The 13,785-nt window shown below is 33.9% G+C and overlaps 1 protein-coding gene across 4 annotated transcripts; it reads left to right on the forward strand.

Annotated features, from left to right (window-relative positions):
- The first annotated feature begins 11,461 nt into the window (after positions 1–11,461).
- Positions 11,462–13,555, forward strand: LOC149551641 (uncharacterized). Of its 4 annotated transcripts, none has more exons than XM_089787145.1 (6): positions 11,462–11,602; positions 11,714–11,759; positions 12,467–12,606; positions 12,795–12,922; positions 12,996–13,061; positions 13,164–13,555. In XM_089787145.1, exons 3-6 carry the CDS (start codon positions 12,505–12,507, stop codon positions 13,375–13,377), a joined length of 510 nt encoding a protein of 169 aa, XP_089643271.1. In that variant the 5' UTR covers positions 11,462–11,602; positions 11,714–11,759; positions 12,467–12,504; the 3' UTR covers positions 13,378–13,555. The 4 variants fall into 4 exon arrangements, with proteins under 4 accessions (XP_089643271.1, XP_089643273.1, XP_089643270.1 ...); XM_089787147.1 differs by having other exon boundaries at positions 13,167–13,555; XM_089787144.1 differs by lacking the exon at positions 11,462–11,602 and having other exon boundaries at positions 11,608–11,759.
- The last annotated feature ends 230 nt before the right edge of the window (positions 13,556–13,785 follow it).

The raw sequence follows: 13,785 nt of genomic DNA on the forward strand, positions 1-13,785 counted from the left end.
AGAAGAGATGGACCGAGATAACAAGAAGAATAAGGACTACAAAGATAAAGGTAAGAAATCTTGTTATATTGCTGAAGAAATTGATATTGAATCTAAAAGCAACGATGAAGAAGTAGTCTATGTTGCTATGAAAGAAGATTTTGACAAAGATGATAAAACTACATTAATCTCTTATCTGAATAAAAGTGATAGATGAATAATTGATAGTGGTTGTTCTAATCATGACTAGTGATATAAGTAAATTTGAGAACATTAGACCATACAAGGGTAGCTATGTTAAATTTGGTAATGATGTTCCATGCTTTTTGAAAGGTAAAGGATTAATACAATTGTTTGATAAGATGAAATGTGACAATGTTTATTGGGTTGAAGGACTTAACTATAATCTTTTGAGTGTTTCACAGTTAATTAAATCAGGTTACAGAGTTAAATTCTATTATAGAAAGACCAAAATATTTGATGATGATGGTAAACTGATTAGAAGTGGTGATCAAACAAGAGGTAAGTTGTTCTACCTAGATTTATCTAATGAGACATGTTTGTTTACACAACATGAAGATATTTGGTTATGGCACAAGAGGTTATGTCATGTAAATTTTGACAATTTGGTTAGCATTAGTAAAATGAAAAGAGTAAGAATTTTGCCAAAATTGAAGAAACTTGATAATGTTATGTGTAAACAATGTCAATTGGGGAAAATGACAAAGTCTAGTTTCAAGAGCAAGACATATTCATCAAATGATATTTTGGAATTGGTTGTAATGCCTGCCAGAGATCCTTGGAACAAGGATGAATAAAAGGCAAGATAATAATTTTTTGGACCAAGTATGGATGCACATAACATACAACATATGAGTATCACAAAGATCACAATGGAAGACTAAAAAATCATCTAGACACCAACAGATCTCCAAATGCCACTACTGACCAAAACAACTAACCACGAAAGGACACAAACGATTTTAAATTCGAAAACATACTGAATTCAAAATGCAATTCCAAGGTATTCAAGAACACCATAAAAGGTATCCAAAACACCTTAGAAAAACTTCTGTTCAAATCGAAAAGTGCCCGCTGTCTATCCAGATAGGTTTTTCCAAAACCCAAGTGATACTTTAAATTGATACATTGCGATACTTTCCAACATCGTATGACCTTTTTAATGAAGGAGTGCAATACTTTTAGGGTTTGGGTGATATTTCTCTTGAAGGTGTATGATACTTCACAAGTATCGTATGACTTTTCCCTTAAGGGTGTGCGATACTTTAAAGTGTCACACGATAGATTTCCTATGGGCATGTGATACTTTCCAGTATAGCATGATTCTTCTTCTTTGGGTGTGTGATACTTTAAAGTATTGTCCAATGTTGATGCATGGTCGCCAAGGAAAAGCAAGACATGCACCAAGGTAAACAAGGGAATAAAACAAGAAGTTAAAACCTCCGCATCGAGGAGTACTAGATCCATAGTCGAGGCAAAGATACTGGAAACAATAACTACAAAATGAAACTGCATCTAACCATCTAACATAGTAGTGAAGGGAAATAATTGAAAGCAACATCACAATGTACTAAAACAACATCACAGTGAACTGAACAACCAAACCAAGTATGCAGTTCCTTGCATCCATAATAGCATCATGAAACCTCGAAGATCCTAGCCATCCCCCACACCTAACATCCCAAACTACCAACCAGGTCGTCAAAGCTATCTTATGAGGATGTCAGTACTAGAACTTACTACAACATAAGAATAAGGAAATCTAACATGCTAGAAGTAATGCATAAGATAATCCCACAAATCAAACTCATCCTTTAACATATGCTAAATATCATAATACAGGAATGTGTCAATTAAACTAACATCATCTAACATGATATCCAAGCATTCCAATGAAAGCATAAATCACAAGAAAGCATATTTCGGAACCCAAAGTACTAAGTGAAACACAAGCAACAGGTCGTACTGGAATAAAGAGTTGTCTTTGTACATCATTCCCCAGCAATGGTGAAGGTAGCTACACCTCCCAACCACATGGAACCTGTAGGTTCACTCCCATCATGCTAATGGAGATACTGATCCAACCACAAACACACCAAAGCAAATATCCATGTCTATCACTCGCCCCAGGCAGTAATGATGACTGAAGCCAAGACCATGCAACAATCCAAGTACAACAAGTCCTAGTCAGACACTCTATTGGTAACTATGTAGGGACTCTTGGTGGAGAGTTGGTAACATGATAACAAATTGTTCCCCTGGGTAATCCCTTGGGAGGCTAACATGTTGCATCTACGGCTTAACTGCAAGGACTATGTATCACTGATCGTTCCCCTTAGCACCACCCTCGGGAGGCTGAATTTAATAGTTTTATCTTATTTAATTCTCTAACAATTTATTAATTTATCACTTGTTAGAAACTCCCTAATGCCAACCTGGGCTAGGACACCACGGATGTGTTAGGAGCCCCTCCATCGACCTTACTCTACGTACCCATACTCATCACACGATGAGTGCCTATAGACATGCATATTCCTAACCCAACCCCAAATGAACATAACTCCATTGAAATAAAAATGGGAGATCAGGCCTCACAAATCACCTAGCAAATGCATTTGCACATGCTCATGTGTGGTGCAACACCATCACGAAGATCAAACACAAGGGCTAGATGAGAACACAACCATAAATAACACTCAACCAAATAACAACTCAGGAAAATGAATGTAGCACACATCCCAATGCAACATAAAAAGTGCAACAATAATATGAATGACATCCTACAGATGATCCAAGTCAATCAATAACATGCCAAGAAAACTTGAGAAAATTAGGTGGCACACAAAGCGAGGTAAAAACCCCAAAACTTGAAAACATCAAAAATAAAACCCATTTGGTCTTTGGACACAAAAGCCATGAAAATCCAATAAAATTTGGGTTTAGACATTGTATGCAAAAATGACCAGCATAACGGTATGAAACCCCAAACCCTCATCCCCAAAACTGGGAAAACATTCATACCTAACCAACAGGGCAAAACCTACAAATAGAAACGGAGGGGAACACTAGTTCTTAGCCTCCTAGCAAACAACTACCAAAAATAGATACAAAATCTGAGTTGAAACAAGAAAATGAGAGAGCCCTACTTGATAGCAAAAGGGGTTGAAACAAAAATCAATATGATAAAATAATAAACCTATGAAACCTGCCAAAAACTACAGTAAAGCAAGGTCTCCCCAAGTTGGATCCAACGAGTCTGTCCTAGTGAAGATCCCACATTCGTAGCTCTCACAACAAACATAAAACCAATCCTTCAGAGAAGGATTTCAGAAAAAGCTCTCAAATTTCTAAATTGCAAAAGTGAGAAGTGAGGAATTAAATTCCTCTTTTCATACTTATTCACTTTTCAAGTGAATAATCAAGTAGGGCAAATAGCTAGTTGGACTAGCTAGACTCCAATTTGACCCAAATGAAAACAAACTATTCCTAGAAATAGGAATTCATCTATGGCAAAGCTGCCATTAATTAATTTCCATAAAAATTAAAGCCCAAAAATGCTAAATCACAAATATTTCCTTAACAACTTTCGTGACAATCCGAACCTCTAAATGCATAGACATGCTCACTGGTCTAGTCACATAATGCAAATGAGTTCAGATTTAATAATCACTGAAAGGTTTAATTAAACAATTAAATAAGGATATGTCAACCATGCAGAGATGACATTGGTAAAATATGAACAACTGAATCACTATGTCCAAGTGCCATTGCCAGGGATATAAATACTACACACTAAAACACATGATCAAGTGCAATTCCATATAATATCATAGCCAAAGCAATAAATGCATTAAATGCATTAAATGCCTAATTTAACTATTTACTTAATTATACTGAAATAATCCATTTACAATGCTCACGTTCGCATAAAACATAATGAAACAGGAATGAAGTAAATATCCATAGCATGAAATCTATCACATAACAGAATCAGAGATATGTCCAAAATACCAGATAACCATTTATCATCATAGACCTATTGCCATCTCAAAATAACATCAACATGCAAATATGATCAACTGAATAGCCTAACAATATAGCATCTATGGTACTAAAATCAAAGTATAACATCTGATCCCTAGGTCATCTCAAAGTACAAATAAGAAGAGTATCAAGTATCTCTTGAACCAAAATAAAACAAGGTTCCAACTGCAAACACGAGAGGCAGTACATTGGTTCATATTGACTTATGTGGACCTATTGGTGTTCAAAGATATTGTGGAGACAAATATTTTGTTTTATTTGTTGATGACTACTCAAGAATGATAACTGTGATTTTTTTTTAAATAAAAATTTGATGTCTTTCAGTTATTTAAGTGGTACTTGGCCAGAGTTGAAAAGGAGACAAGAAAGAGTTTGAAGTGCTTGAGATCTGACAGAGGTGGTGAATTCATTTCCAATGAATTTAACATATTCAATAATGATAGAGGAACCAAAAGACAAATGTCGGCACCCAGGACCCCTCCTCAAAATGGAATAGTTGAAAGAAGAAAAATATCAATCATGGATTGTGCTAAAACAATGATGATGGAGAAAAATGTGTTACAAAAATACTAGAGAGAAGTTGAAAGTACAACTATTTATACCCTGAACAAAGTGCAAGCCAAGAAAGGTACAAATGTTACGCCTTTTAAATTATGGTATGGATATGCTCCTAATGTAAAGTATTTCAAAGTTTTTGGAAGCAAATGTTACATACTTAAAGATAATAAAAATGGAAAACTTGATGCTAAAAGTGATGAAGGCATATTCCTAGGTTATTCAACTACGAGTAAAACTTATAAGTGATTGAACTCTAACACTAACAAAGCTATAGAAAGTGCAAATGTAAAAGTTGATCAGTATATAGAAAGGAATAAAGCTAAATGCAAGATAGAATTTGAAGACTACAGTTCATTCATATATGTGAATGATAGTGCTCCTAGCACCCCACCTAAACAAGAGAACAAAGTTGTAGATTTACAATAGATTGAGAATGTCGAGTTGCAACAACCAATTTCCAAGTAGTAGATTGTGGATACCAAGCAATAGGGGAATAATGTTGACTCACATACAGAGGCAACTGAACATCAGGACATAATGTTGAGCATGTAGAATATGAACCTAAACCTGAACCAAAGAGAGATAATAAGCTTGAAATCATTTTCCAAGATGAACTTGTTGAAGAACAAAGAAGAAAAGAGCCTGTATTAGAAAAATATGTGAGAAGACATCATGCACCTGAAAAATTATTGGAGATAAAGAATCTAGTATTATGAGAAGAAAAATACTCAAAAGTGATACATGCTTACTTTGTGAGTTTGAGCCCAAATCTGTGAAAGATGCTCTGAAGAATGAGGATTGGATACAAGCAATGAATGAAGAAATTGAGCATATTGAAAAGAACAAAACATGAACATTAGTACCTAGACCCAAAGACAAAAATGTTATTGGAACAAAGTGGGTATTCAGGAAAAAGTTGCATGAAAATGGTAAGTTCACAAGGAAAAAGGCTAGATTGATATGCAAAGGATATGCACAAGAAGGTGTTGATTACATGTAAATATTTTCCCTTGTAGAAAGACTTGATGGAGTTAGAACATTGCTTGCATATTCCTCTTATAAATAATTTAAGGTATATCAAATGGATGTCAAGTCTACATTTCTGAATGGGATACTTGAAGAAGAAGTATACATAGAGCAACCTGAAGGATTTTGGGATCTTAGCAAGAAAAATATGGTGTGTAAGTTGCACAAGGCTTTATATGGTTTGAAACAAGCCCCTAGAGCATGGTATGAAAGATTGCATGACTACTTGATGAAGATTGGTTTTGTGAGAAAAAATGGTAGCAATAATCTGTACTTGAAGACTGGCAAGAACAATGAGGAATTGTTATCTGGATTTTTTGTTGATGATATCATATTTGGAGGAAAGGAAGCACTATGCAAATCATTTATTGATGAAATGAAAAAGGAATTTGAAATCTCAATGTTTGGTGAGATCAAATTCTTTGTTGCCTTACAAGAATATCAAATGAAGTAAGGTATCTTCATTACTTAATCCAAATATATCAAGGAGATACTAAAAACTTATGGAATGAGAGATTCAAGACTAGTTAGTATACCTATGGTCACTGGACACAAATTATCTAAGAATGGTGATTCTACTTATGTGAACCAGACATTATACAGAGATCAATAATTGGAAAATTGCAATATGTTATTCATAATAGGCCTGATATTGCATTAGCAATTGGGATAGTTGCAAGATTTTCTACAAGTCCTAAGGAAAATTACATGATGCCAGTAAAAAGGATACTGCAATATCTGAAAGGAACAAAAGACTATGGATTGTATTACAAGAAGCATGATAAATTTAAACTAAAGGTATATACTAATTTTGATTGGGCAGGTAATGTTGATGACATAAAGAGCATAAGTAGAGGTGCATTCTTTCTAGGAAAGAGACTAATTTCATGGACAAACAAGAAGTTGAACTGCAATTCCCAATTAACAATTGAAGCTAAGTATGTGGCAGTACTAGTGAATCGTCCAAATATCATATGGAGCAAGCAATTGTTGAAAGGTATGAAGGAAGAGATCACATATCCAATAGTTATCTATTGTGATAACACTAGTGCTATTAACATATCAAAGAATCATGTAATGCACATTAAGATAAAAGCATATTCCTATCAAGTATCATTACTTGAGAGAGCTTGTTCAAGAAAAAGATGTGAAATTGGAGTATGTGAACACTAAAGAGAAAATAGCTAACATATTCACTAAAGCTTTACCTAAAGATGCTCATGAATATCTTAGATGTAAACTAGGGGTGATTCCCCTAGACAAAGCTACTTAAGCAAAAATGGTGCTTTGCATCAAATGTGTTGATCAAACTATCTTACAAATTGATGCGCACAATTGCACTTTAGGAGTTGCCCACAGTAGTAGTGAAGAAGAAGAACAAAATGATGGATGAATCCTACAAAGATGACAGAAGATGAATTTAGAACTAACATAAAGATATCTACATGCAAAGATGCATGAGTTGAAATGTCTTTGGCATTATTGTCAAAGAGGGAGACAGTGAAAGTTGTTACCATAAGAAAGAGGGAGAGATATTGAGAGGGAGATAAAGAAAGTAAGATATCCATGCAAGTGAGAGAGATTACTAAGAGGGAGCTTCAAAGACTTACTAGAGGTGTCGCCAGATCTGATATGACAAAAAAAGCTTATGTGTTGCATATAGGAGTTACAAATATGAGAATCATAATGAAATTAAGGATATTAATGAAGATCTGATACATTGAGGATGTTGCTCGAGATAGTACATGTTTTTTATTACATAGTAACTAGAGGTGTTGCCATCAATGCCAAAGAAGGAGATTGTTGGAAACTACAATTGGAACAATTGTTATGTTGTCATTTATGTCAAACCTTTGATGTCAAAACTATTGGTGAGAAAAATTTCTATCTGATCTAAGTGTCATATCTATTTGATTGATGAAGAGGATTTCAGAAGTTGTTCATAACAAAAGTATCTAGAGGAAAGGTTGAGTTATGAAGAGGAAACTATAAATGGACAATTGATTAGTTGGACTTTGACAAGATAAAGTGATTGTTTAAATCATGTTGCAAGTGGAGAGGACAGTAATGCAAAATCCTTGAAGATGTGATCAAAGACAAATCAAATGCATAGGCTTGACCGAGCAACAAAGCAAAAAATTAAGGAACTTGAAGTATATGTCAAGTGATGCTAGTGTCAACCAAGTGCCAGAATAAGCCAAGAAAAATTAGTGTTGATTGGACATCAGTAATGACCAAGTGACAGTTTATGTGTCGAGCAATAAATTTAGTAGTGACCGAGTGTCAGAACATAGTGTTGGTCGAGAAGCATCATTTTAATAGTTTATGAGAAATCGTAACTTCTAGTTGACTAATTTGATTTCTTGGAATATGGAAAGCATGTTGAAGATAATGATTGATGAGTTGGATCATTTAATGCCAGAAGAGGATTAGATAAAAGACTTAAGGTATGGATTCCAAGAGGAGTCTCTAGAAAAGAAAAGGATAAACAAGATGGCGATCAGATTCATTGCATGTGGTGGATCTAATCATAAACCCTAAGATTTGTAGTGATGTTTAAGCGATAAAAGATTAGAATTACCTATTTAAGGAGGTATAAGGGGAAACTTTCATAGAGTTCTAGAGAGTTGTTGAAAGTTGGAGTAGTTGTTGAGGTTGTTAACTAGCGAATCTAAGCAGAAGGCTGAGAAGAGTTGAGAAGAGGTGAAAAGTGATTGCTTGAAGGGTTGCCAAGTGAATCAGAGACTGAGATGACAATGGAGGCCAGAGAGTGAATCAACTTATGAGTTGAACTGAGATCTATATATGCAAAGTGAGTTGTATTTGACGGATCAAAACTTGTTGTTACTTTCTAATCATTGTAATCAATATTTGAAATCCTTTAATCAAGGTTGACCTAACAGTCATATGTAAATCCTTTAACAAGGTGACATTCCAATGGAATGTTCTAAAGTCCTCTAATAAGGCCAATCCTAACATGGTGATTCAATCCTTTAACAAGGTCACATTTAACAATATGTTTTGTAACCTTTAACAAGGTTCACTTTAGAAGAGTGAAAATTGGTGACATGTTACTAATGGTTTTTCTCAAATTGGGTTTCCATGTTAAATCCTAGTGTCAAACTTGTGTAGATGTTATTTATGGTGTTTTGCTGATTAATGTTTACATTCAACAAGTTTGTTATATTTACAACAATGGATAGCTAGTTGATGTTACTAAAAGTTGACTGTAGAGACTGAGCTATGGAATAATAAGATCTAAAGTTGTTTAAGTGATTGTTTGTTCAATTTGTACATCTGGACCTTCGATAACTAGTTCAACCCCCCCTCCCATTATTCTAAATATTCTAACAGACCCAAGAACACTTGGAATGAGATCACATGTGGTGATGCAATGTCATGACTCCTCAAACACCTAATAGGACATTATAGAAGACATGATTACATAATGATTGTTGATGCTTGAACAAGATTATTGCTTATGCTTGCAACGATGAAGAGATGAATGCTTGATTTGTTGAGTATCTGAATGCTTTCTTGAGGACTTAATGATCTAGAAAAATGGGAGAGGTGGTATTGCATCTATACCTCTCTAGGCCATTTTGGGGCTCAAAAGTTGAAGGAGATCAACTTAGGATATAAAACCCCACTCAAACTCATAATTCCAATCTCTAATTCATTTATGGGTCAAATTTAGTGTGTCATGGACAACTCCCCATGTGTGGGTTGAAAGATTTACGACCTACTCATCTTGGGTCACCCTTGACAAGGTAAAAATGGCTTGAATTTTAATCTAGGGCCAAATTTGATATGTGAATTCTAAAAACATGAACCAAATCAATGTGTGATAAGTGGAAACACGTGAAATGACACACATGTGGTAATAGGACGTGTATGTGAATAATGATCAAATAGATGAAATAATTAAATGGGCACACCCATAATTAAGGGCTCACATACAAAGATAAATGATAGAGGATTTGCATTTATTTAATAATTAGATGCATTAGGAATTTCTATAATGCATATATGAATGAACATACACTAAAACATGTCGCTATTTAAGGATAAATTGCATCCTTTGGCAAGGTACTTATAATTTACGACATTAAATGATGATAATTTGTATAGGATAATGTGTTGCTTTATAAAAATTTAGAAGGGAACATGAATGATTGAGATGGGTTTAAAAGATTAATGATAGAGATTTAATGAAAAAGTTTTCCTTATCAAGAGGATAAAGGATCATGATTAAGTCTTGTTTGCAATTAAGATCTTACAACTACATTTATTAAACATAGTATTTAGTTGCAACCTTAAGAATGTAGGAGGGGTACATTAAGTGATTCCTTTATTTTTGGAAATGGTGGAGGGGAAAGAATTAAGTTAATAGTATATTTATTTATTTTATTCGTGCATAAGGTGGAAAATGATATATTAGGCAATGACCGAAAGAGAAATTGACTAATTATATATAATATGATGTACAAGTTAGTTAGTAGGATAAAATATGTGAGTTAGATTATTTAAATGAATTAATCATTTAGTTAATGTTATATTAGGAAAAATTAAAATGTTTACTATCAATAATTTTCTTGAATTACAAGGCGTCTCATTCTAAGCATGCCTTATTTGATATTATCGGATTATTTTTATATATTGTATCATTGGAGAATGAAATCTCCACATCTCTATCGTTTATAATGTATACATCCTTACAATATCTATTACATTTTTAAATATGACTAAATTTTATTACACTAATCAACCTAAATATTATTTATATTATCATTACTTCTCTTCTTCAATAATCAATATTAAAGACATTTGATTTTTTGTAATATCTAAACATAATCATGTTTCAATTTCTTATCCGTATTTTAAGTCGCCTAAAAAAAGATCCATTTAAAAAAATTAAATAGAGTGATTAAGTGTGAAAATCTAAAAGTAAATAGGTGTGAACTCTAAAATTGATTATCCCTTTTTCAATTTTCAATTTTATAATTGAACATTTCTTAAGGTTGAATATCTGTCGCACATATATAATTATTAGATGTTCTTTTATCTTATTATTATTTTAAATGACTTTTTTTCACTACATCAACAAGATTAATAAAAGAAAATAAAATTATTTTTTATATATGTATGAGAAAGATTCAACATTAAGAAATGTTCAATCATATAATATAAAATTGAAAAAGAGGGACTCAATTTTAGAATTCACACCTATCCAATTTTAAATTTCTACACAACCAATTTATTTTTAAAAAGTTAAAATAATTTTTATTTGCAATTTAAAATGAGAATAAGAAATTGAAACATGATTATGTTTAGATATTGTAAAATTAATTTTAAATGATTTCTTTCCACCATATCCACAAGACTAACCAAAACTCTACAATACTATAATATTACTTTGCATCTAGAAGGTTACTCATATCTTCTCATGACTACCTAGTAGTTAAACCCCTGACGATGCCCTCCCACGTTTTAATATGCTGTCACGACCTTCTAGATGCAATCCATTTATTTCCTTTCCCACCTAAAAAAATATTACAATCCAATTTATCACATTAATTATTAGGAATATTTTATTATCATATTATATATTATTATTCTTGCGAATTACTCAAATCAAGGAAAAATTCCACACAGAAAAAATAAATAAATAAAAATATTGCAGACCGAAAACAAAAAGCACTTTCCAGCTCAGCAGGCTTTAACCTTAGCTAAATTTAGACAGAGAGCGGACGAAGGACACGTGGCAGTCAAACGTATAAAAATGGCGGTTTGGTCCAGTTTGAGATAAAAAGCTCGCCCATCCAGACAGACTGTAGAAATGATCTGAAACACGCAAGGGCACGCTTAAATTATATTTTCTTAAACGGGAATCAATGCGCGTGCCATGTGACGGGAGATTCCGTGCGATTTACAGCCATCTGTCTTGCTTTTAGCCGGTTCTCCGGATCCATTAGTACTGTTCTCGCAATTTCATTTGGGGTTTTATTTGACAGCTTTGGTGTAATATTTCTTGTATTTGTTAAGGCTTTGTATCTGATTGTTGTCTTTTGTTTGGAAAACTTAGCTTCACTGAGATCTGCACGCTTATCTTGATCCGCTGCAGAAATAAGGTATGGAATCTCAATTGAAAACTTTTAAGGTTTTTTTTGGTGGAAGTGTCCATTTTTGAGTTCTTTCTGTGTTTGAAATGAAAAATTCAAGGTTACGTGCTGTGGAAGTGTGCTTTTCAGTTCTTTCTGTGTTTAAAATGAGATATTTTAGGTTATATGCTGTGGAAGTGTCTATTTAAGATCTTTCTGTGTTTAACATGAGATGTTTAAGGTTGTACACGCTGTGGAAGTGTCCAATTTTAGTACTTTCTGTGTTGAAAATGCAACATTTTAGGTTGACTGTTGTGGAACTGTCCATTTTGAGTCTTTGAATTTACTTACGGGAGAAGTGTATGTCGTACGGCAGGAAGATCTGGTTTATTCGGTCTTTTTAGGGAGGGATTCAGTTTTTGGTTTAAATGTCGTGAAGAAGCGATCGAGGTTGTGTCTCCTGGAATGTTTTTGTGTGATCTCGTATAATTCCTGCTTTAATATGACTTTTAAAGGTTCTCGTGAACATGTTTTTGGAATAGGAAAATAGTCATTGTTTTTCTCAACTATAATCACGGTATTAGTGAGGAATCCGTGCAATAGAAAAGGAGAATAGTATAAGATGGAGATTGTGGTGGTGACTTATTATGTTTGAGCAGATTGAAGTATGTCTACAGAATTTTTTTATCTTCCTGTGTTATGGAGAATCTAAAAGTTCTCAGGATCTTTGTGATTAGATTCGCAACATTTAGTGGAGACTGGAATTAGTTTTGTCATGAATACTAAAATGCGCACAAAGATGGGATCACAAACGGCTGCCAATGTCATAAGCGGGGGGCTCCCCGTTTGCCTCTCAGGAATCGGAATCCACCCTCGGGTAGGTATAATTTTTTGTTTTTTCTGTCACTCCGGTTCAAAACCCTTAGAATATTTTACAAACCCTAGAAGAACAAGTGTAAAAATCCTATGCTTGATTTCACCGATTCGTTGAATATTACAAATTGGTTAATACTTGTTACAGGTTAAGAAGACTGAGTAGGCTTATTATTCTAATTGTTGTTGCAGCTGCAACCTTCGAACCTCTATTCTCGGCTTCAACACCGCCATGGAACAAGCAGGCGGTGTCCGTATGCAAGACAGAATACCATCACCGACTCTGAGATGCATCATTGTGAAACAGTTCTCGATCAAAGGTATGTATTTTATTTATGAAGCTCTCTTGAATTTATTTGGAAAAGTTAATATTTTTTCCATTTTTGTTTAAAGGCTTAAAGAGATTTCATTGAGCGAGAATGTCGTTCACGGAGGGCCTCGCCAAGCCTTGTCTTTACAGTACGTATCCTCTCTCTCCGGCCTCTTCAGATTATCTCGTTATAAAATGATTTCTTCCTAGAATCTTGCATGATTTTCATACTCCACCAAAACAAATGGTAGCAGAATGGCTGATCTTGATCGAAGAAGAGAGACAATTAGAAAGCGCCGAACTGATCACAGAATGACGAACTTCGTGGAACATCAAAGGGCAGTCTTAGGCCGAAGAAATGACAATCGAATGAATACCGTCATACGTGTGGCAATGCAGCTCCCATCTTTTCAGCACGAATTTGATAGAGAATTGATGTGTCATAGATGTGCAAAAGCAGCTTGAAATCTCTCATTTCAAATATAATATATATTTTTTGACACTCATGAATGAATGTAAAAATGAATGAATGTAAAAATGTAAAGTCGAAATAGGCTGTTTTACCTTCTTGATAAAGTCAATTTACCGTGTACGGGTACTGTGAATGTTTTATTTACCGAAAAGAATCATTTCAGTTTTTACAGCTGTTATGCGTCCAAACTTTATTTAATCTACAGACTTGGGGAACACGTCTAAGGGCATGGAAATACGGGATGTCGTTTTCTTTTCCAGATGACATTAATACTTCATTTATTGAATTCGGGAACTGCATTGATGATGATATCTGAAAAATCTGTATTGAATTTATTATTACGAACCTATTGAATTCATATTGCATTAAAGCATACTCGATAAATCTGCAGTGAATTTATT

Source organism: Cupressus sempervirens, chromosome 6 (genome assembly GCF_028749045.1).
Source record: "Cupressus sempervirens isolate cs-2001-9-10 chromosome 6, ASM2874904v1, whole genome shotgun sequence".
Lineage (NCBI taxonomy): Eukaryota > Viridiplantae > Streptophyta > Pinopsida > Cupressales > Cupressaceae > Cupressus > Cupressus sempervirens.